Source organism: Poeciliopsis prolifica, unplaced genomic scaffold (assembly GCF_027474105.1).
Source record: "Poeciliopsis prolifica strain line A6 unplaced genomic scaffold, Auburn_PproV2 SCAFFOLD001, whole genome shotgun sequence".
Taxonomy (NCBI): Eukaryota; Metazoa; Chordata; class Actinopteri; order Cyprinodontiformes; family Poeciliidae; genus Poeciliopsis; species Poeciliopsis prolifica.
The window spans coordinates 10,130,209-10,155,246 of NW_026562376.1; the positions used below are offsets into that span (position 1 = coordinate 10,130,209).

At 37.2% G+C, this 25,038-nt stretch overlaps 3 protein-coding genes across 7 annotated transcripts; 2 read left to right on the forward strand and 1 right to left on the reverse strand.

The window, feature by feature from the left end:
* The first annotated feature begins 886 nt into the window (after positions 1–886).
* Positions 887–9,938, forward strand: cd9a (CD9 molecule a). 2 transcript variants are annotated; one of them, XM_055032561.1, is made up of 8 exons: positions 887–1,092; positions 5,019–5,121; positions 5,207–5,304; positions 6,181–6,255; positions 6,771–6,872; positions 7,246–7,335; positions 7,541–7,624; positions 8,658–9,938. In XM_055032561.1, the coding sequence occupies exons 1-8, from the start codon at positions 1,024–1,026 to the stop codon at positions 8,721–8,723; spliced, it is 687 nt and encodes a 228-aa protein (XP_054888536.1). In that variant the 5' UTR covers positions 887–1,023; the 3' UTR covers positions 8,724–9,938. The 2 variants fall into 2 exon arrangements, with proteins under 2 accessions (XP_054888536.1, XP_054888543.1); XM_055032568.1 differs by lacking the exon at positions 887–1,092 and adding an exon at positions 3,505–4,107.
* Positions 9,939–10,001: 63 nt separating this feature from the next.
* Positions 10,002–16,477, reverse strand: bbs10 (Bardet-Biedl syndrome 10). Of its 4 annotated transcripts, none has more exons than XM_055032531.1 (4): positions 16,046–16,107; positions 14,789–14,994; positions 13,749–14,699; positions 10,002–12,390 (listed from the first exon to the last, which is right to left on the reverse strand). In XM_055032531.1, exons 2-4 carry the CDS (start codon positions 14,977–14,979, stop codon positions 11,616–11,618), a joined length of 1,917 nt encoding a protein of 638 aa, XP_054888506.1. In that variant the 5' UTR covers positions 14,980–14,994; positions 16,046–16,107; the 3' UTR covers positions 10,002–11,615. The 4 variants fall into 4 exon arrangements, with proteins under 4 accessions (XP_054888506.1, XP_054888497.1, XP_054888523.1 ...); XM_055032522.1 differs by lacking the exon at positions 16,046–16,107 and adding an exon at positions 16,411–16,477 and having other exon boundaries at positions 10,003–12,390; XM_055032538.1 differs by lacking the exons at positions 10,002–12,390; positions 16,046–16,107 and adding an exon at positions 16,411–16,477 and having other exon boundaries at positions 13,776–13,911; positions 14,004–14,699.
* Positions 16,478–17,861: 1,384 nt separating this feature from the next.
* Positions 17,862–24,233, forward strand: syt1b (synaptotagmin Ib). The gene is made up of 10 exons (XM_055033061.1): positions 17,862–18,011; positions 18,567–18,663; positions 19,057–19,220; positions 21,011–21,192; positions 21,543–21,665; positions 21,750–21,917; positions 22,403–22,570; positions 22,857–22,974; positions 23,681–23,814; positions 23,896–24,233. The coding sequence occupies exons 3-10, from the start codon at positions 19,088–19,090 to the stop codon at positions 24,100–24,102; spliced, it is 1,233 nt and encodes a 410-aa protein (XP_054889036.1). The 5' UTR covers positions 17,862–18,011; positions 18,567–18,663; positions 19,057–19,087; the 3' UTR covers positions 24,103–24,233.
* Positions 24,234–25,038: the final 805 nt, after the last annotated feature.

Sequence of the window (25,038 nt, forward strand, 5' to 3'; positions counted from 1 at the left end):
GTAACTGCACAGGAGTTCATGAGACTAAATAATGTTATGTCTCTCACATTTGTGTCACACTTGTGTTAATTTGAAAGCAGACAAGCACATCCACATGATGTGTGAGAGATGCACTCATGTGGCAAAAGTACTTTTAAACCACAGATATGGTGAACGTTTTTCTTCTTGTGAGGTTAATTCATTTATTTGAGATATGTTGTTCTTGGAGCTGACTTACTAAGTTGATCACAAAGTATTTAAAAACAAAACAAAGAGAGGCTACAGTAAAAAATACTGGAAAGCTGAAAGACGTTAGTTTCTAGATTATATGTAATGGCTCTGTAAAATGCTGTTTCACGTTAGAATTATTTAGTCTTCCTAATTATTTCTATAATTAGATGCATAAACGGTCCAACTCTGGTTTCACAAGGTGAACAATTAACTGCTGTTAGGTTCAATGCAGACAGCAAAATATTAACGTCAAGCTAAAAACAAAAATAGAATGCTCGAGCACCATGTTCATTCATGTGCAGTATATTAAATGCATGAACGCGCATTTCTTATTCTGGGAGAATTGCGTCATCGCACCTTCCGGGCTTCATTTTGTTTTGTCACAGAAAACGCAAAAAGCTGCGACAGCTGGCTTTATATAAGCTGCATTTAAAACAATGGTTTAAAGTGTATTTTAGAAAACTATAGGGTACTATAGTTTAAAAAAATACTGAATCATTAAACAGTTTTAAGAAAATGTCAAAATGATTGAAAAGTCTCACAAAATATGACACAGAAACGCATTTGGTGCGTCTGTTTGCTTTTCCAAATTAATTTAGGAAATTAAAAAGAAATGAAAGGTTTTAGTCTCGTGGGGGCGGACCACTACATGCGCGCACTGCACAACGAGCCAGCGCGAGCGCGTCGACGAATTCCTGTTTAGTCCGCTGACTGACTGACTGTTATTTAGAGGAACCACTTCTCTAGTCTTACCCTCTATTTTAACACCTATTCCGTTAAACAGTCGGGAGGATTTGAAGCAGAGGAATCGCCATGGCAGCGCTGTCGGGTGGAGAGAGATGCATCAAGTATCTGATGTTCGCCTTTAACCTGGTGTTTTGGGTAAGTGCGAGGCGAGAAAACATTTATTCTCACTCGCGTCGTGCATCCTGTTGTTTAAGAACGCGCGCGGAAATGCGGGGGGCTTCACGTGCGCGCGGAGTCGTATGAGAGCAGGTTACTAGACTGTGACTGAAATGATAGGGGTGTCCCCAATCGTGCAGAGCACCGAGCGGGTCTTAGCGCAGAGGTATGATACAAAGCACTGACCGCTCACACACACTCGCGCGCGCGCGCGTAGAACCCCTCACACACGCGAACGTGCGCTCAGTGTTTGTGGATCGGTCTGGAGAATAATCCCCAGTGGCCAAGTGACCCAGTTCCACGATGCAGCGTATACTTTGGACTGTGCCTGCGTGACATTTTAATAAACGAGACCAAGTAAAGATTACACAGGTGATCCATGATTGATTTTTTAATTCGTCACGTTGTGTTTAAAGCTGCAGCCGTGCGTTGGTCGTGGGTAATTTATATTTGAGACCCACGCCTGCAGGGTGTGTCGTGTTTTATGTGAATGTGGTTGTAGATAGATGTTTTTTCCCTCTGAACATTTCTAATTTGTGAAGCTATTTATAGTGGTAGGAATAGCCATACATTAGTGGGAAGGCAGGGATTTCCCACCGTGCGTGCGCGTGGGCCTTCATGCGTATACGTGTGCTTCGTATGTATTTGCAAATGTTACAGATTTTCTTCTTCTAAAAAGCAAGTTCATTTTATACATACATATATATATATATATATATATATATATATATATATATATATATATATATATATATATATATATATATATATTTATATATATATTTATATATATATATATATATATATATATATATATATATATATATATATATATATATATATATATATATATATATATATATATAATAAATTCCCTTCTCACCCACCGCGGGTGGTTCTTATCCTCTGAGCTCGGGTCCTCTACCAGAGGCCTGGGAGCTTGAGGGTTCTGCGCAGTATCTTGGCTGTGCCAAGGACTGCACATTTCTGGACTGAGATGTCTGATGTTGTTCCTGGGATCTGTTGTAGCCACTGCTCCAGTTTGGGGGTTACTGCCCCGAGGGCCCCGATGACCACAGGCACCACTGTGGTCTTCACCTTCCAGGCCCTCTCCAGTTCTTCCCTGAGGCCCTGGTATTTCTCCAGTTTCTCGTGCTCCTTTTTTCTGATGTTGCAATCACTTGGTATTGCTACATCTACCACAACGGCTTTCCTCTGATGTTTATCCACTACGACAATGTCTCGTTGGTTCGCCATTACCATTTTGTCTGTCTGGATCTGGAAGTCCCACAGGATCTTAGCTCTGGTGTTCTCCACCACCTTTGGGGGTGTTTCCCACTTTGATCTTGGGGTTTCCAGTCCATATTCTGCACAGATGTTTCTGTACACTATGCCTGCCACTTGGTTATGTCGCTCCATGTACGCTTTCCCTGCCAGTATCTTGCACCCTGCTGTGATGTGCTGGACTGTCTCAGGGGCCTCCTTGCACAACCTACACCTATATATCTATATCTATATAGATATATATATCTATATCTATATATAGATATATATATATATATATATATATATCTATATATAGATATAGATATATATATCTATATAGATATATATATATAGATATATATATCTATATAGATATATATATATATATCTATATAGATATAGATATATAGATATAGATATATATATATAAGATTCTAAAGTACACTGGGTAAATTGATTTTAGTTTGTTTAAAACCTCAGATCGTCATGTGACTGCGGTTGTGTCATAAAGGGGAAGTGGGAGAACGATCTGAAAATGTTATAATCAATTCTTTCAACATCAAATCAGAGGAAGTTAAAATGTTCACCTTTTTGTGGCTGTCAGAACAAGGCTGATGTTATATCTCTGGGATTCAAGCCAACCTCTGTGAGCTCCAATGTCCACATATAGAGAATACATGAAACAGGGGTGAGTCTGACCGGTAGTAGGCAACCGATCAAGATTATTCCAGGAGAGCATCAACAACTCGTAAAGGGGAACTTCAGGTACCTCAGCTACCTCAGTTCAGGTCATAATTCAGTGACACAGAAGAGGCTGGGCAAAACAGAATGCAAATAATCATCAGAACACAAAGAATTACATTTTCAAAAATTAAAGAAATAACTTGATGACCCTCACAGCAGTTTTGGCATTCACATTGAAAAGCAATTTTGCAAGGAAAAGTCGTTTAAATTGTGACATATAATATTTTGACCTCACGTGAGTTTTAGTATGTTTGGAGAGTATTTTTACTATAATATACAAAATCATCAAAACCAATGTTGGCAGAGTGGAAAATAAAAAGGACTGGAATGCTTCTCTTTGGGGGCTGTCTTTGGGGGCTGTCTGTTGATTTCGGGCCATAAGCAGATGCTTATGGCCTGATTTAAGCCATTTTTGTGTCATATTTTGTGAGACTTTTCAGTCATTTTGTACCTCAGACTGCCTCCAGTTTCAGACCATAACAATCAAGCTTCTCAAACCAGGATAGTCACGTTCAGTTTGACAATGGAGCAGTAAATATGCTGCCAAGCAGGCATCTTAGAAAATGCTCAGAAAATGTTGACGTGCCTGAACAGGAACCCTCTGAAATGCAGTGGGACTATTAAATGCCCACTGCATTTGTATGTGTGACTTAAGCAAATGCCATTTTTAGACAACACAATGGAAACACATGTGGAAACGTAGCACAATGAGTTGGAAAAACACAGACCAGTCCTCATTTGATTAAACGAAGTGTGAAGGTTGCTTTCTGCACCTGCTCTGCCACTCCTGACTGTGTAATCAGGTGACTTAAGGTGTGGTGTCCCAAACGTTTCTTTCCTTTTACCCCACGCAGTTCAGCTTTCTGTTGGGCAGAAGCTAAATTCTCAGAACGGTGGATTGGCTCATACTGAGTTACTATGGCTCTTCCCAGGGGGATCAAGTGTTTAAAATATCTCATATTTATCTTCAACTTTATTTTCACGGTAGGTGCACTTTATTTTTCTACATTGTGAGAAAATATCAGACGGAGATGTTAACAATATATAGAGTCAGCCATTTTGCTGGAGTATACTGAGACCAAAAAGAGGTTTAGAAGCAAAGCAATACATGCAAATCAGGTGGGAACGATAAAACCTCACAAAGCTGCACTTTTCTCACTGAAGAAAATACAAGGTATTACACTTGCAAAAGTCAAACGTTTACTCGTCTGTCTGTACTCACATAGCTTCTTAGTGCATCACAATGTGGTCATCTTGGATTGGTAAAACATTCATTCTTTCAAGGACAATTTAAGCCATCTTTTCTTCACAGTTTGAGAAATAGAACTCCTGCAAAGTGGTCCCGGATGCCAATTTCTTGTAATTGTAACATTTATCATTTACCATGCAAATATTACATTCTTATTCTCTCCTTATGTGACTCTTAGCGTAGAGGTGAACTTATATTCTTAAATATATTTTCAGTTCTTTTCATGTGTGTCTAACAATATATAGACCTGAATCAATATACAAAAGAGACTTTAGGAACGAGGCGTGCTGATTAAATGAGCAGTTTGTGCAGTGGTTTCATCATGTACCATGTGTATTTACCACAAAGGACTCTAATGTTTACGCAGGCTTGTAAACTAGCACTACAGAAACATTTCTGAAGCCTCAAGAAGAAAAGAAATGGAAGAGAAAGACTTTAGAGAGGGCATGTCAGAGCAGATTTCAGCACAGCTGCTTGGACTTGTTGCAGCTTGTTCTGAAAGGCACCTTGATGTCAGGAAGATTTAAGATATGCCCTTAATATGGACGAGACCATTATATTAAAAGCTACAGTAGAGGGAAGCATGCAGTGTTAATTTAGTGCTAATTGTAGCATTGTGTTAACTGAGGTATGTAATGTGTGTCAGCTTGCAGGCACTGCTGTACTGGCTATAGGTCTGTGGCTGAAACTGGACTCGAAAACCAATAGCCTGTTACAAGGAGAAGATTCTCCATATGTGTTATACTCAGGTAAGACAGATTCATAAAATAACAGGCATGCCTTAAAGTTTGTATTATGTGAACTCATTCATGCCCTATGTCATATGATGTTTAGGTGTTTATGTCCTGATTGCCGTTGGAGCGCTTATGATGGTTGTGGGCTTCCTGGGATGTTGTGGAGCAATCCAGGAATCACCATTGATGCTGGGGCTGGTTTGTAGCACTTATTATAATTTTATTACCCCCCTATGGCTAAATTGGGCACCAAGGACAATGGGTATTTTGCAATTAGGGTCTTAAATGTGTAAACAGATTTGTTTTTGATGAGGAAATGAGAAAAGTTTCACTTCTACCATCAGATGCTGCTTATGTTTAACAACAAATGTGTAAATCATCAACCAAAACCTGAATATAAGATAAGCAAAGCAAAGTGATAATGCAACAAGCAAATATGTGATTATAAATTGATAACTAACATATTTTTCCAACACTATGCATTAGCCCATTTAATTAGATTGACACAGAACATATCTGTCATGCTCGGGTGAAGGAGAGTTGATGAGATAACTTATTCCCCAAAAAATTACAGATAAATTCTGTGTATACTCAGAAAAAGAGATAAAAATCATTTTTAAAAAAAGAGATAAAAATAAGTATTTAGTGACAATTCAACCTTTTCATTCCATACCTAAGTAGCAGCATTCAAAACAGTAATTTCCTTATATATAGTCAGGTTTACGAACCTTTGCATCCAGGTTTTATATATTCTTTTTTTCACAGACTAAATTCAATATCCATAACTTGTGAACTCCCTATTCAAGGTATGAGATATCTGCTTTTATCATTGTTTACTGAATTGTCTCAAGGCCACAAGGGAGTCAGTAGATTTTCAGTGCTTGCTCCCGCCTTCTTACCCAGTGTGGTCATAATCTGCTTGCACTAAATCTCACTGGAGGAGGAGCTAATGAAAACTGGGTTTGGCCACACTCCACTGCCTTTGCATTGTGCAAATGCACATACAATACCAGCACACAAGCATGCATGGAAGACAATCGTCAGCTGAGTTTAATTTTGTATTTCTCTGTGCAGTTCTTTTCATTCCTGCTGATCATATTTGCCATCGAGATAGCAGCTGGATTCTGGGGATTTTCAAACCAGAACAAGGTAAACTAACGACAGTGTGTTTTCAAAATGGATGCCATGATATTTAAAGACAGAATAAAAGTAAAAGCAAGAGCTCTTCAGATACAGGGGAATCTCAGTTTATTAGATTATCATTAATAAACTGAATTACTGCAGTAATTCAGTTCAGAAAGCAACACGTTAGACAGATTTATCAAATACCCAGTTTATGTATTTATTACGTTAGACCAATGCAAATACTTTTAAATGTGAAAATGTCATGTTATGGTCCACACAACAAGACAACTGCTGACATGACAGCTCTCCAGCCGACACTGCTGGCCACAAAAGGAGATTGCAAAAGAAGCTGGTTGGTGTATTCAGACACATTGAGTCATTGAGTACTAGGTCTTTATTTTGGGTAAAAACACAATTATTTAGTACAACACAATGGACAACAAATAAAGGTTATTTTAAAAACATGATCAAAAATGAACATTTTTGACTTAGTTGGAACATAAGTTTTTTAGTTTACCATGCTTGTGGTTGGGTTGCAGGTGTTGGATGTGATCAATGGATTCTACAGACAGACATATGAAGAGTACGATAAAACAAGAGATGAGCGCCTAAAAGAGACTCTGCGTCTGATCCAAAATGAGGTGAGACATGTTGGACTTAATTTTCTCTGACTGACAATTATCTGGACCAATGCTAATTTATCACAAAGAGGGGATTTTGCAAATAAATGTTTTACCTAAATTAGATGAGTGTTTCTTACAGCTGGAGGAGAACTATTATATCTCAGTTGTGTTTTTGTAAGACCTGTAGCTTTATCTGCATAACTATGAAAATGAAGATACAGAAGCTAAAATGGAAAATTCATCAATCATATCCTCAGCTCAGGCTTGCTGGGAACATTTCCATGATTCCAAAAAATTGAGAACTAAAGAACAAGCCAGTATTTTACAGTATCTCTTCAAAACACATAGACTGATTAGGTTACATTGCACTATGTTATCTGTCTGTTTCCAGTTATACTGCTGCGGTCTCAAGGGTAGGTTGGGAGAAACTCATCCTGATCTTTGTCCCCCGGCAGAAGATCTTGAGGTGTTCATTATTAAGGTAAAACCACAAGCTTAATTTTCCAACAAATGTTTTATCTCTGTTGTGACTGTATAATTTGTGTTATTAGTGCCCAAGTATTGTTATGGAAACATCTGTTTGCAGGAGTTTGCACAATCTTTGGCTCTCTTACTTTTATCGGTATATATCGTGTTGTTGAGCATGCTGTAAAGCAAGGGAAATTAATTACTCCTGTCTATTACAGAGCTGTCCTGATGTCATTGACGAGGTGTTTAACTCCAAGTTACACATTGTTGGAGGAATAGGGATCACCATTGGGGTCATCATGGTGAGTATGAGTGGGGTCATTAGTGACACATTTTAATGTCACTAAAGTGTGATTAAGCAATCACATTTCAGTGACACTTGTTTCAGAAGGGTCTCCAACTCAAGGCACTGGAATCACTATGCAAAGTCCCTAGGAAATAACAAAAAGTGTTTATTTTAACTGAAATATTCACATAACAGGTTTCGGGAATAGCACATGTTATTTAATAAATTTATTCCATTGTATTTTCCTTCAATATGTAAAGTAAAACAGGTATTGATGTGGTTAATTTACAGTGACTTGCAGAAGTGTTAATACCACTTCTTACATTTTGTATGTATGTGCAATGTATGTATGTCTGCATGTGTATGTGCAATTTAAGCTCAGTATGAATACAGCTGTTCTGTGAGAGCCTTAATGTACAAGCAACATCATGAAGACCAAGGAACACAACAGAAAGGTCAGGGAAGAAGATAAAGTAGAGGGTCAGATGTTTCACAGAGTCATTTTGGTTCACATGTAAAATACAGAAAACTAACACCCTTAAATTGAACACACCACGTTAACAAAGAAACTTGGTGGCGGCATCAACATTATGCACAGGGGATTCTTTTCTTCAACACAAACAATGAAACTGGTCAGAGTAGAGGTAGCGACAACAATCCAAGACATACAGCCATTCACAGATATGGAAACATTCACACATACTTTTCATCTAGTGAAACTGGTTAGAGGCATATCTCTATAAAATGTGCAGCTGCGATTGTGGCATCAGATGTATCTACAAAGGATACATCAAGAACACATGATAAGCATGTCATCCCTTTTCAGATTTTTATTTGCAAAAATATTTTGAAAACCATTTTTTCTTCACCTAACAACTCATCTTGACTACATATTGCTTCATAAGCAATATGTTTATCACATGGCTTGTTTGTAATTCTAGACTATTTTAATCAGAGAGAGCCAAATAATTCAGCCGATTGCAAAGGTAGCAGATACTTAGGAACAGATAATACACACACATAACATACCCTTTGTATTTCTCCAACAGGTGTTTGGGTTGATCTTTACCATGCTCCTGTGCTGTGCCATCAGGAAATCTCGGGAGGTGGTGTAACACCCACTGGAAGTCATTTTTAATATTGCATGATGTCGTTCTCAGAGTCTCCACTGCCAACAAAAATAGATCACTGCTTTTTAAGGAGGGTGCTAACCTAAGCTAAAGAGGGTTAACCTAATTTTGAATGTAGAGAATGTGAAGGTGTGATACACTTGATTTTGGTCAATCTGGTTTATTTACGTACAGGGTTTTAAGATTTGTGCTACGACACAGCATAAAACATTTCGTACTAACCTTCTGGTCAATGTTTTTTTAATGTACAGACTGGCCTTTCTGGCACAGTAATGATCAAGTTCCAGCATTGAGCCAAATAATTTTAACAACATAGATATATGTAAAGCCAAAACAAATTCTATGGAGACTAAAATTAATGTTTTTTTTGTTTGTTCTGTTTTTTACAATGCTACAATTGGCTTAGTTTATAAATATGGTCCAAAATGAAAAAAGAATTTTGTCAGTAAACAGATTTTGGAAGAATGTTTGCTTGTTTGTTTCTGAGCTTTTTTCTCCTCTTTTATTTAAATGAGACCAAAGCTAACCAGATGCTAGAAGACGTTACCTCAACAGACAGAGTTCATGTCCCAACATATTTTCACATTCTCTCAGTATATCAGTAAATCAGTGACATCTTTGCTCCTAAGATAGATGCAATGTTTTTACTATGTCCATGTATGGAACGGGTGCCATCTGCGTCAGCAGCAGTGTAGTACTGAAATGTGTAAATTTGTGGTTATTTGAAATCAGCATTTGTGAGCTTCTAACTATCTAAGCGAAACAGCATGTCAGTGTGTATTGATGATATTGATTTGTCGATGGCGACCACTTTAGATATCATGCTAATGGAAACACTTCAGTGCAACACAGAAGTAAACAAGGCAACAAAACCGATGATGGCTAGCAGCAATGCCAAGCTAAAATTTATGAGATATTTGTGATTTAAACAAGCTTGGTGTAACAGTAGCATTCAGCTCCATTTTGTCTGTCATTTATTTTTTTAATTTGTCCCTGTTTGAAACGCCTTCTTTGTTTTTTTCAATTTTTGTATGTTTTATATTTCTGTTTGTAAATTTTCAGATTCTTGCTGTGTATATGTCATATGCAGTTTAAACATTTTGCAGTGTTGTCTTGATTTGACAGAATAATTTCATTTATACACTATGCACTGTAACGATGTTAACAAGAGCCAAATACAATAAAGTGATTTAGGATGAATTTGAGGATTTTTTTTTTTTTATCTGTCTTGGACTCACAAGCACATATTCCAAAAAATAACATTCTCACAGGTTGTTTTTAATCATGATACCAAACATTTTTATGATAAGATACCATACTTTTCCATACTATTCCCCAGAGTTTCTAGTTTTTTGTGTTCACTTGGAAAAAAAATCAAGTATTAAAATTCAACATGAATTTATTGTAAACATGTCTGCAGTGCAAATGCTTTAAAACCGCAATTTTAAAAGAGAAGGCAGACAAAAGGAGGAATAAAAGGGACATGAAAAAGGAGATATGGAAAATGAGAAAAATCTGTTACAGTATGGAGCATTCAAAGTATGTATGCAAAGTGAAGAATGCAAAACATGAAGGAGGCCGCTTGGAAGAGATTCTAAGGAAGCAAAGATGAACACATGAAGGAATGAGGGAAGGACTCAAGGGAGGGTGGGAGAAAAGGCATTAGGACAGAAATGGAAAGAAGGATGGACACCATAAAGTAGGTTAAAAAACAGAGACTATTTGACTTTTTCATGTTCCCAGATCTAAACAATGTAAAATTCAATTCAATTCTTTTTCCAGACTCTGCTGGAACTCTGTTTAATCGTATGGACACCAAACATGAATAATTTACTACTTCACTGCCAGGATTAGAAAAGCTGAGGTGTCCTGATAGCACAATAACATTTTCAGTTTGTTCCCTAGTGTGCAGAGAGAGAGAGAGAGAGAAAAAAAAAACACCCACTCCTTCAGCTTTTTCCACTTTGATTTTGGTGACAATCAACAGTGACTCATGGTGATCATAAACAAAGAAAAGAGCTGCCTTTGATTAAGACAAAGTGATTCTGAGTCACTTTGTCTTAATTAAATTGTGGAAAATTTGTCTCAAAAACTAAGGATGCAGAAATAACAGTAAACAGAATGTGTAATAGATTAAGAGTCTAATTAAAATCCAGATGACTCAGTTTCTCCCAAAAGCAGAGGTGAAAACAGCATTTGTGTTCCTTTGATTACAGTACAAGGAAGCAGTCTATGATTTGGCTGATGAAAGTTGGGTGCTGCCAAAGCCCCACTATGTAGATAAGGCTGATTGCAAAAAGGAGAGTACCGGTACTCACTTGTATGGCCATGTTTCTGTGCTATTACAACAGTGTGTTTCTTTTCTTCACACCAAACTGTGATGTTCAAAGGAATGTAGGAGAACAAAGATAAGAAAGAAGCATTTTGAAAGACAAATAGTGACGCAGATGAGTTTTTCTTTTTTCCTAAGAGTAAATTACTTCATGGACGTATTGTGCTGTGAAAACAATTTCTTCTGGGTTTTTTCTTTTTTTGGTCATACTTAAATATTTTAAGTATGAGACAAATATGTCACTATGTCACTTTACTCTGTGCAATGTGAAATTACAAGATTTTTTCCTTATTTTATATGTTTGGCAAAACCTTATCTCACTTCATTCGTTTCCCTATAAATACAGTCATCTCTTATGTTTTCATTTACATATAATAGATTTTCACAGATCAAAAGCATTAGTCTGACAACACTGCAATGAACTATCAAGAAAAAACACATTGAAAAAAATGACAGTGCAATTATTTCATCCAAAATTAGATGTTCTTTTTCTGAATGTTGCCGTAAAAAGTGCATTTCTGGTTTCCAGTTAGAGCAACACAACATCAGTCTTCAACCTCGTCCTCTGAGCTTTCTGAGTGAGCATTCAGGGAATTGTGGGACTTTGTGTGTAATATAGTGTGTGTCCGCAGCACCATGTTCATACGGAGCAGAGTTGTGAGACACTGCAGCACAGCCAGTACCAGCTGATACTTACAAGAGACGGATTCAAGGCCCAAGTCCAAAAGTTTTAATGACATGTTCCCCTTTTTACAAGAGCATAAGTTTAGTTTGCCATCTCCAAGAGGACCTTCGGTATGTATGAGGTTTGTGCTGAGGGCTTTGGGTTGTTTTGGAATCAAAGCCGTAACCCTGGTTTGTGCCTGCAGGAAATGTTTTAGGTTGTGAGAGTAAATCTGCTGGGGCACGCTCAACAGGGCCTTTGCCAAGAGCTGGGAAACTGCACTTGTGTTAACAGAAACTGAGCAACTGTGGCCATATTGATGAAGGGCACGGTGCAGCAGAAACTCAAATGTCCCACCAGCAGATATTACACAACCTGTGTCTATCATACATTTTTGATGAAGATGCACTCTGCATGCAGTTTCATTACTTATATTGTCTGCATGTAAAGATCTGCATTTTTCTGATGGGATGGTTTTCTTTAGAGCCGTCTGAATCTTGTGCAAGGGCTCCAATGCTGTCAGTAGCATTCGAAAGGCGTCTTGAAATGCACATGCATGCTGATCAGCTTGACCTTCGCTTGGGGCACAAATCACCAGGCTACAAGGTTTAACTCTGAGTCTTTCCTCACAATCATGGAAGTCCAAATGAACGTATCTGTCAAAAACAAAATGACAATAGTTAACCTGAATGTTGTACAGTAGATGACAATGTCTTGAAACGTTACACATATACAATGAGTTTTTCTCACATTCTACAATGTTACATTCATGAAACATTAATGTATATTTCACAATAACTCTAGGTCCTCCTACTTTTTTCATGCTGGACATTTTAGTTTAGCAGTAGCAATAGATTAAATGACTTTTAAAATTGATCATACAAAGTAATATCTAAACTCAACAGTAGAATCGAACTTCAATATAATTAATGAGGTTGTGTATTTATGTTTTGTGTCATAAAAACCTTGCTTTAATTATATTTCTTTTTGCAATCAAATCATAAAAAATCAGTCATTATCACAGGGAGAGAGAGAATGCTGCCAAGCCATGAAGAAGGAACACCAGGATTCCTGAAAAAAGAGGAAGTTCCAGCCTGCAGGAAGTTTTAAAGAATTAAGTCTAAACACTTTGAGTAATTGAATAAGAGCCAATGCAAAATATTTATATTAATACTGTTTTAATGCTGAATCAGAGAAGCTGAAAGAGGTTATAGATGTGATTTTGAGAATTAACTTGAAATGATGTGGAATGTGTAACAGCAATCAAAGATCACTGATGTTGTGTTGGTAGATATTACATGACAGATAGAAAGGAAAAGGAAGAACTGAAAGTAGAGCAAATGTGACTGGTCTGTCCTGGGCACAGTCCAGGACAAAAGAAGAACCAACGGAGCAGAGTTTACTGATCAGGGAAATAGAAAACAGTTGGAAGAGACTCAGATGGCTGAGAGAAGGCCTGTGTGTGCAGGCGAAAGGATGGCCTTGAGCAGGCCCAGAACAAAAACACAGACATCGCATAATGTCTCCAAAACAAAGTTGGCTCAGTCAATAAAACTAGCGTGGCAACAGTGCTAGCCAACGTGATCACGTTCACAGCGTGGCCAACGTGATCACGTTCACAGCGTGGAAACCCCTTTAAAAACTGATGAAAAAGAGGAACTGTTGGTTGGATCCTCCAGGCAGCTTGGAGCCAAAATCAAGACAAACAAAGAACTCTGCAGCTGAAGAAGTGCTCCACCTCCTACTGGGACACATTCTTCATCATCAAGCCAAATAAAATTTCTCTTTGGTTATATTAAGATGACTGATTTTTTTTGTCATATTTGATTATTTCTGTTACTGAATAGAGCTGTGCTGACCCTTGCAAACACTGCCTTTAATAATAAAATATTTAGCATAAACCCTACAGGATATGGTGGACATCCAATTAATGTGTCACCTCAAAGTTCTGTGATAGGTGCAATTAATCATGGTGCTTGACTTTGAAGAAAGAACCTAAAATATATGCACCTACCTGTGGGCTCCAAGCAGTAATGGTTTACAGAAAGTCAGTTTTGCAATATGCTCTGGATGAATCCTCCTGCAGTCTGAGATGGGTGTTACCCCACTTAGCTGCGTAAACAGAGAAATTTCTTCTTCACTGACACACTCCACAAGGCACATCCCTGCCTGTGTTGCTGCAGCCAGGACAGCAGAGGACTGTTTCAGTGCACACAAAAGGACAGAGACACCAAAACTCTGCAGAGTTGCAATTATGCCCTCCACTGACCTTTCTGTCCAAGAGCTAAAGTGCACAATACCCCTGTCCTCTGTCACTTTGTCTCCACAAAGCAAATCAAGTACATCTCCTGTGTTGAGTAATTTCGGCTGCAGGTATCCATTGAAAACTACAGCTTTGAGTGGCTGCTTTCTTACTTGGGGGCAAAGCGTAGCAAAGTCTCTGTGAATTATCTGCCCTTCAATCAAACGTGAGCAGCTGACAGGCATGCCTGATACTTGGGTATGCAGTGCTGGGAAGCTGTTATTTAAAAGTTGAATGGAGAATGAGGGTTGGTCATCTGCTACCTTCCAGTGACTGAGTAGTTCACAGAAGAGGTTGCGGAAAAAGTCACAATACGCATAGCCCAGGCGTGTGTGAAAAAACGATACCAGAAGAGTTTGAAAACTGAGATTATGTTGTGTTTTCACTGTGAAATTCTCTAATGAAACACAGAATCCATGTGGCAGCACATTCAGCACAATGAGTTCATCCAACTCAGTCAGTGCAAATTCTAGCAGTCTGTCAGCCAAGTGCCTGGCAGTGGCAGCTTCTGCTGCTTTTGTGGAGTTATGAGGCTGAAACATATGAGGCTCCTTAGTGGTTGTTGCATGAATTATTCGTAGTAATGATGCAAGCAGAAGAACAAAGGTTTTGGATCCATCACCCGTTATTGTGCTGTGCTTCCAGGCGCACCTCACCACCATCCTAAGAAAAAAAAACAAATAACATTGCAGAACAATTAACAATTAACCAAACAGAGCAGAACTATTCACATTTATGCCATTTGTTCTAACCTGGCCAGTGGGTGATCCAAATGTAGTGCAGTGAGTATGCGTTTTCCGCTTCGGCTCAACATTACTTGTCCTGTATCTCTTGTGAACAACACCTGTCCTCCTTCAGGTCCAAAACTCCGAAGGATGATGGACTCCAGTGCAGACACGGTTTGTAAGACGTGATTGAGGTGGAGTTGCTCCAGTGGCACCATCTTTACACGCTGTTACTGAAAATTATAAAGAGGGAAGTGCTTTAACTTTAGATCCTGGATTTGTAAATTCACATTAGTCATCTTACCTTCAAGCTTTATTCTAAAAAGACAAGGTTTACATTTAGATTAGGTGTTTTTTAGATTTAGTATGCCATGTACTGAACACATCAAGAAAACGTCATAAATCGTCTGTGCTTGGTCAAGAATAAATCAGAACAAAGCAGACATATAATGAGTAGGGCTGAGGATGGTTTGTAGAACATGATCTAATTAAAGGATCTGGGACTTCCTCCCAGACAGTCGATCTGTCAGCTTTGAAAGAAAACCCGAGAGGAATACAGTGGAAGGAGTTGAATATCACCTTAGAGACAGTAGTAGGACAAATCAGGATGAATGGGAAGGCATTATTAATGACAGCAGAGGCTTAAGATGTGAAAAAATGCAATGTGACAAAAAGACTTTCAGTCAAAATGCATCAAAAATAAAGGGTTTTCTTTTTGAGTTGAATATAATATAATATAATATAATATAATATAATATGCATGTCTTTTGCTGCTGCAGCTTATGTGGAGTCCAAACAGAGACCATGAATGTTTGGGGACAATTATGGAAATTCCAAGAAGAAATCCTTCTGTCAGGTTTCAAACTCAGGCAACAGTGTCAACAATTGTACCACCGTGCAACTAATAAATTATCTTATTTCTTGGGATTTTTAATTATCTTTATTAAGAGTGCCAATAAATGTGGCTAATACTGCTTAAAATACTTTCTGAAATGTAAAATGTACAATATCTTTAAGGTATGTGTAGAATATGGATCACCACGATTAAGAGCTATCTAATCTTTATTTTTAAAAAGCAGAGAAAACGTTCACAATATAATATAGAACAAGTTTTACGTCGTCTCAATTGAGTCATAGGGTCAAGTTTTGTGATATTGAAATTTTGCTTCAACTTAAGAACGCATGCAGTTTCACGATTGCAAATATAATTTTAACAAAATCTTTGAATCAGTTTGTCGATAAATAAACATTGAGGAATCCAAACTAAATTTTTCTTGTATTCACCTTAACATTTAGATGAGTTCTATAGAGAGCACGGTCTTTGTTTAAAACAGCGTTATTAAACAAACACGGTTTGTTGTTTCTGAAACAAACACTGTCTGCTTAAGACCGGAAAATGAAAAACAAATAACCACAGTTTCGTTGTGAATGTGTGAGCAGCTAATCCTGCTGCCTCGAAAATCATTAACGATGAAAACTCGACGGCAACGAAAGACTAACGGTACCACGGTAGCATTTACAAGCTAGCTCTTCACATGACGCCACCGAAAAGCTTCACAAGCGACCTTAAATTTATAAACTACAGTTATAAACACATAATAACCTGAGTAACTTAAGAGAAAATAAATAAAATGAACGAGAAAACTCACACGCCAGTCGAACAGGAAGGATTTTTGTGTTGCCTAGAAACAATCCTTACTCTTTGATTGATAAAACTCGCCTCAGAGTAAATGATTGCCATCTAGCGGATCAATGAGGAAATTGCGTGACTTTTGTTAATTTTTTATCCCCCAACTCTCGAATATAATGAACGTATAAATACTATTTTCTACAGGCTTGAAGCACACATTAATAATCTTACTTTACACCGCCCTTCTTTCTCCACTAAAAGTTTCCATTAAATTAGATTAAATTGAATTAACTTAAACTAAAATAAATTAAGCACAGTTCAGTTCAGTTAAATTAAATTAAATTAACGAGCAATTTGTTGCTTGTTATAAAGAACTGTATAAATATTTCATTACAATCTGTATTTAATTTTGTAATTTTAATTTGATCAGGATTACAGTGCCCTGCAAAGGTAGTCATAATCATCGAACCTATTCAGATGTTGTCATGTTCAAGCGTAAGAATATTTCATTGGGTTTTGTGTGATTGAGTAATTTAAAGTAGCGAGGAATTATCTGGTGGAAGGAAATGATGACTTGTTTTCAAAATGGTTTGCAACTAAAATATCTTAAATATGATTTAAGGTATTTCACCCTTTTCATCACTGGGTCCATGAGAACACTACTGTCCCCAAGACAGTTATAGTGTTAAATGTGTAAAAGTATGTTTAAATTCCTGGCTTCCTTGTAATTTTGAAAAACGTTTCCATCACCAATCAGGATGTCTAAGAAGTATCAATGCGAGTCTGCAGACTTAGCAAAAAGAGAAATGACACTTTAAGATGCAGAAAATTTTGAAAAAGAAGATACACAAGAGTATGTTTCTATGTGTTGTTTCATCTGTTTTATCCCACAGGAGGCGATAAGTCAGCCCATTCCCTTGACCTGTCTGCTCCCCTTTACATCTCCTATACAGTAACACTGGAACGTCAAGGTGAACTGATCAGCATAGGAACCTGATCGCTATGTTACTGCAGAAACCCCATCCCAAGCTTCTAAATCAGGCTACAACATCTATACATATAATATGAGGCAGTTCTGCAGCTTCTACTGGATGTACACATACACACGAACACGCACAGCTGTCCACGCTGAATGTAAATGCCCTCCACTGCTGAACTCTCAGTATGCTAACGAGCTTTAAAAAGCAGTGTCACTACTCTAATGAATATGCATCAGAAGCCCGGTGAGGGTGACCTGTAGGGATGGGACAAGAGGTCTCGAGAGGTGGGGCGGCAGGAATGCACACCGCATCTCTCACGAGACCTGATTGGACAGGAAAAAAACATATTCACCACAAAAGAACACTCACGATCTCTCACATCCACACATCCTCAAATAAACACACACCCTCAACCCTATCATGCCCCACCCTCCCCGTTGTTGCCTCTTGATCCAGCTACACACACCTGCTCTGCTTTGGTTGATGTCTGAAGACTAGTACGATGTAGAACTCCAGGGCAGCGAACTGATCCACACATCAGAACATTTCTTTTTGCTTCTCTGAGTTCTTCAACTTCCCTCAACCTCTTCAAATATTGAAGGAACAGAAAAATCTGAAATTTGGACATCTTTTACCACAGGTATGGATTCAATATTTTTTTTTCATTATATCATTAGAAAGCCATTGTAACAATTTCAGAAAATGTATAGATTTACAAAAAAGTGCATGTAACAAACCACATAAATGAGATGTAAGCAGGCCTGCACCAAAAATGTGAATATGTTTAAAAAAATTGATAAAAATGACAAAGACTATATGTGTGATTTCAGATTCAACAGCAGATTTTTAAGATTAAGAAAAAAAAATTGTTTTATAGGTACAGTATGTTGCAATCTTTGCTACAATGAAGTAGTGCAGTTAAATCAGGCATATAAAAAGGTGTAGTTATTTTTATTTTATTTTTTTTTGGCAGAACTTACACAGATAATCAATTTCATCATTATAAAAGATGCAGTTTAGTTAGTCTAAGATATAAGTAGCATTTATCAACCCTCATTACTGACTTGAAGCTCAAAAAAATCCTTTGAAAGTGAGATAAGTGTCTGCATGGATGTGCTGATTCAGCCCCAGATACTCAATATCTGTGATGTCTGCAGAATTGAAAATAACAACCCAAAACATTTCCTGTGCTCAGGAGTCAAGTTTTGGCAGCACTTATTGCACTGGCGTGACCTTGGCACATGACTCTGACCTCTGGCAGCTGAGCGTGGAACAGCGGAGATCCACACGTGGTGCTTCACACACTCCCTACCACCCTTCACCAGCCCCCCCGCCCAGCTGTACCTCTTTAACTGCATTTCAGCAGCTTTGGCAAAGACAGCAGCTTTCATATCCTGTGTTTGAGTGTTTTTGCAATGCCAGCAGAAACAAGAGAAGTTATTTGACACTGGTGTCTATACTCCATTTATAAGCACGTTATTACATCAAATATTTGATCAACACTAAGGAATCTGTCGGTGATCACACCGTCTGCGCTGAAGGGCTCTTCAAATTATGTTACATAACACTACACACTTTATGAGATTTATAGCTGTGGCAGTCTCTGCCTTGTTTGAAAGGTGATGTTGCAGATTGGTGCTGAGCCTTTTTTTTTTTTTTTTGCACTGTTTTCATTTTTCTGACAGTGAAGTCCCTGATCTGTCACTGCGACCGATAATGAATCGACAAGCTGCACCAAGTACCTCATTCAGCCCCACTAAGATCCCAAATGCAGCAACTACACCGGGCAAAAACCAAACTGGAAGCCACGGTGCCAATAAATTCATGAATGAGCTGCGGAGCATCCACAGTGAGTGGAATGGATTTCCTTTGGATCACAGTCGTATTTCAAAACTATTGTTGTATGTCAGCACTTGTGAAAAGGACTAGTGATCATTGCTTTTGCTCCAATATGTTAAATATTTAATATACTACTTAAATACACGATATTGGAGGAAGTAAATGCCTGGATTTTGCAACAGTTTTAGTAGGACATCCTGGAAGCTTTCAAAGGGGAAGGTAGATTGGAGCCACAAATAAATCAGAAGCCATAGTAGAATTTTATTAATTTTTATAATGCAGCTTAATATTAAAGGTAGGTGGGAGACAGCAGAGAGTATATAAATTATAGACATATAAATGTGAAACCCAGGGAAGAAAGTAATAAAAATATTGACATTAAAACTAAGAATAACAAAAATAAGTAAATAATTAAAACATACTCTCCTATCTTATAATAATGATAAAAATACATATGAATGTCTGTCTGGGTATATGGCAGGAGGGAAGAGGGCTTGTTGCTGTTTTTGCATACAAATTACAGGAGATCCGTATTTATCTACACCACAGCTTTAATATTAGGTTTAGGCTCTGTCAATATCAGTGTAGAGGATCTACACCCTTTCTGAAAAAAAGTCTATCAAGATGACAAATTTTTTGGAAAGATCTTGGAAAAAAGAATTACTCCAATTGTTCCTGTGACTTCACCAGGCTTAAATGACAATGTAAAGCAGTCAGTGAAACAGACCAAAAACAAGTACGATGTGCTTAAGGCCAAGAATTACATAACGTCAGAGGTGCTGCAATGATATTTTCAAACAGCCTTATATTGATTATTCAAGTGTAAATTGGGGTAATTAAAGCACCTTATTTGATATGTGTTTCTTCAAAAGAAAATTACCTCAGATGTAATTTTTGAAAAAGCTTGCTTAGGGATTTAAACCATTACGACTCCTTTTGTGGTTATTTTAATGTAGCTATGAGCAAATAAAGTGGTGACAAAGTGAAAAGATTGAGGGAGCCCGGGGAAATCTTAGAGTGGAGAGGCGAACACTGGAAATCTGTTTTAATGTGCGTGACCTTCAGGCGCTGAGGCAGCACAGCATGAGAAAACATTATGCCACCATGATCAATATAGTCACTTGAGACAAGGAGTGCCTTGGAGACCCATTATCAATTAATGGTGTTTACTGCTTCCTCCATAAAGGCCATGTGTTATATAAATACAAAGTCATAGATAAATGCTGTTTAGAAACATTCTAAAGTTCTCTGGGTGCAGAAAACATGATAATGAACATTTTTTTTCTACTTTCAGAGCATCATTGTGAATAGGAATTTTATTTTAGATACATTCAATTTTTTCAAAACTCAGAACAACTTATAGAGAGATTGTAAATTATTTACTACAAGCTAATAAAATATTTTACTCAGCAAGAATAGACACATTTCGCAATAATCAAGATGCAGAAAATCAGAAAAATTTACCTTTTCTCAAATTCACCAAAGAAAATATCTAAACTGATCTACAATTGTCATAAAACATTCTACAAATGTATTACCCCAAAATCTCATGGTAATGAGTTATCAAAAGATTTTTTAAAAAGTGTCAAGTCGTCTGCAAAATTTAGCACTGTGGGAGGAACATTCATAAGTCCTGTAATCCAAACTTTATTTTTGTTAAGTTAACCAGGGTGTCCAGGGATGTCTAATTAGAAATTTTTTACACATTTTTACCTGTTAAGAAGGTAATGTTACTAAACTGGACCAGATGCAAATGCTTTATTATTTTCTCCCATACATTTTATGTTTGTGATTCTGTAGAGCCATCCTGGGCTGCAGCTGCCCTTTGCATCGTCAGTTTGTGCATGGTGCTGTCATGTGTTCTTTGCATCTGGAAAAAATGCTTTACAAAGAAGGACAAGGACAAAGAAAAGGACAAGAAGAAAGGAAAAGAGAAAATCAAGGGAGGTTTTGACACTGAAATGGATGGCGGTCACAATGAGGTAAGCCAGCGCACAACAAACACATTCACGGACAGTCACCTCATGCAGACACATTGTCCTTGTAATGTATCATAGCCCTGACGTCTGGGTCACCCAGGACGAGTTAAACTGTCAGTGCACTCTAAGACTAATGGACATGCTGCCCATCGCTCATGTTAAATGTAAAGTTAAGGTGAAGTGATGAAAGTTGCTTTGAAGGAGATGACTGCCTTATCTGAACAACAAATGTCTACTGTTACATTGCTTAATGCAGAAAAATAGCACAAACTAGTCCGTTTCCATGTTAAAGAAAAGGCATGTTTAAATGCATATTCAGCACTTATGTTGAATCTGTGTCTGTCTGTCTGCAGCCCACAAGAGATGAAACAGTCAAAGAAACAGAGATTTCAAAACATGAGCGCAAGGAACTCATGCCCGAGGAGAAGCTCGGCCGACTTCACTTCACATTAGACTACAACTTCACCGAAAATTCGGTGAGTTTCTGCAGCTGTTCAATCTTCCAACTGGTTATCAGCTGTGTCTTCATCCTGCTGCCATCCTCTGTGTTCACGCTCCAGCTAGTGGTCGGCCTCCTGGAGGCATCAGAGCTTCCTGCAATGGATGTGGGAGGCAGCTCTGACCCTTATGTTAAACTCTACCTGCTCCCAGACAAGAAGAAAAAGTTTGAAACTAAGGTCCACAGGAAGACGCTGGAACCACATTTCAATGAAACCTTCACATTTAAGGTAAAACATTCGAATAGGCAGCCTATTTAAAAGGGCTGGTTTGATAATAATAGTGCTGACATAGTCTACTTATGTTTTTTTTTTATTTTTTTTTTATCAGACATCATTTTTCAGATCATTTCACAAATGTTGGTATCAGTAACATATGACCTGAATAAATTCAAGATGGAAATTTTAAATAAGAATTTTATGAAGTAAGTAAAGCAATCCAAACCAATGTGAGCCTTTGGGGAAAAAAAAGTTGCCCACCTTGCCAGCAACAATCACTATCAAGTAATAACAGGGAGGTTTTTACATCACCATGGAGAAATTTAAAATTTTGAGCCATCATAATTCAACCAAAAAGACACATCAGACATTGAAATTTGTTTTATGATCTGAAACATTTAAATGCAACAAAAAAAAAAAAAAAAAAATAGAAGAAAAGGAGGTTGATACTTTTTTCACAGCACTATAGCAATGTGAATTTTTGCTCTCCTGTGAAGGTACCATATACGGACTTGGGCGGAAAAACCCTTGTGATGACTGTGTATGACTTCGACCGATTCTCAAAGCACGACGCAATTGGGGCAATAAAGATACCGATGAGCAGTATAGACTTCAGCCAGTCTCTGCAGGAGTGGAGAGATCTGCAGAAGGCTGAGAAGGAAGAGGTGGGAAGATAACTTTACAGAGATCATTGCACTTGGATCTTGAAATTATGCATAATGAAAAGCCTGAGGGTTTTAAAAATGACCTGTTAGGGAAAAATCTTTTTTAAAAGAAATCATTTCTGTTAGAGCAGGGTTAGGTTAACCCTAATCAGACAAAATTATGCTAATTTAAATTATTTGGAGTCCAGCTGTTCTAAAGCAGATACCTACGACCATTATATTAAAATATCATAAAATATCCATTATCTGACATTCTTCCAACTTGATCTTCATGTTTGTGAATCAGAGCGAGCGGCTTGGAGACATATGTTTGTCCTTGAGGTTTGTTCCAACTGCAGGGAAACTGACTGTGGTTGTCCTCGAGGCCAAGAACCTGAAAAAAATGGATGTGGGTGGATTATCAGGTGAGCCTATCTGCAGAGTTCATGCAAATTTTGCATTTTAAAACTGCAATTAACAGTAAATGCTTTCCGTTAATTACTAATGAATAATGATGCCTCTCCTTTACAAAAGTCTCAGAAAATAGGAAGTTCTGTGATTTGTTTAGCATCTAGAACCTGTTGAAATTCAAACTTTTGGGTCCAATTGAAATCCAGAAATGAAATAATCCACAGGATATAGGTAATGAGATTACTTTTCCTTGCTGAACTTGTCTTTATACAAAAATAACACAAAAATCAATGAATTAATAAGGTGAACCACAATTCAAGTTGTGATGTGGCTGAACAAAAATAAACGTCAAAATCTAAACATAAATTCATGTTAAAAGCCTTTTCTTCGTAAGAAATCCAGATTTTTATGTTTTGCACATTGGGATAAAGAAAAAATAAAGCCTAAAAACTTTTTATCGTATTTACCCAGACTTGGAAAATAACAAAATAAAAATTCCAAACTCTTCCTGACTTTTTAGGAACTTTGAGTTCATCTTAGATTCCCATCACTAAAATGTTTTAACATTTAAAGTAGCTGATATGGGTCAGTTCATACCACTTGGATCTTAAATAAGGAATCACTACAACTAATGTTGCTTTTCATTGATAGAGTTACAGAACGGGTGCCAAGCTTTTGGTCTGCTGCTTTAACATAAAACACCCCTGTTCTCTCTTGCAGACCCATATGTGAAGATCCACTTAATGCAGAATGGCAAACGACTGAAGAAAAAGAAAACTACTATAAAGAAAAACACTTTGAACCCTTATTACAATGAGTCATTCAGCTTTGAAGTGCCATTCGAACAAATAGAGGTACGCTAAAGCGGTATTTGGGGATACATAGACGTGAATAATGTTCAGCATATAATTCTTCTGCATAAACTTTCTTTGCAGAAGGTGCAAATAGCAGTGACTGTGCTGGACTATGATAAGATTGGGAAGAACGATGCCATTGGAAAATTGCTTCTGGGCGGTAACAGCACTGGGACTGAACTGTGCCACTGGTCAGACATGCTGGCCAACCCACGTCGCCCAATAGCCCAGTGGCACAGCCTTAAATCAGAGGATGAAGTCAACTCATTACTTTCCAACAAGAAATAAACCAGTATGCAGGAAAATCAACGATTCATTTTAGGCTTATTTACCATCCTTCCTTTTATTTATCTTCCCAACTATACTAACCATGTAAATATTTTTGTTTAAACATATATGTTAAAATAATTGATTGTAAGATTTTTAGAGTTACTTTTTTATGCTTCATCTTAAAGATTACTTAAAAAATACATAACTATATAATGTGCAATAAAACAAAAAGATAAAACATTATGTTACATCTGTTTTATGTTCACTGCACTAACACACAAAATCCACCAGTAGAGGGAGACAATTTAAAGTTCTTCAATGAATGTTTGACAAAGTAACACCTTCTTACCTTCTTACCTCATTAGGCAAGAAGAGTTGACACAGCTATAACATAATAAAGAAAATGTTCCAGCTTACATTTAAGGTGCATTCTTCTGTATGGGCTCTATAGATGTCTTAGCTTAATTTTGAATAATTTGATAATCTAATCTAAACTTTTGGTGAACTATACATTGAAATGACGAGTTACATATATTTGTTTTCCTTCAACATTTTCTTGTTATATTTTAGATGGGTATTAAGCATTCACTCACAGTTCTGTTCTGTGTACATTCATGTCAAATTATTTGTGAAAGTTGTGACCACATTTCATATAAAGTATTTTAGGATGAATACAGACATTAGATTTTTATATGTTACTTTTTATGTTAGCATCTCATAAAAGTAAGCAGTTGAAAACGGTAAAAATTGACAATAAAACACAACTATCCCAAACTACCAATATTTCAAACTTTTAACACAAAATAAAGTAAAGAATTAAGAATTAAAACCTCACAAACAATGTTTAAAAAGAAAGCTAATTCATACATAGAATCACTATAACTTGATATTATTTTGAAAGCAAGAAAATTATATGATAATGGTGATGGTATATGAAAGAATACTATAACTAGA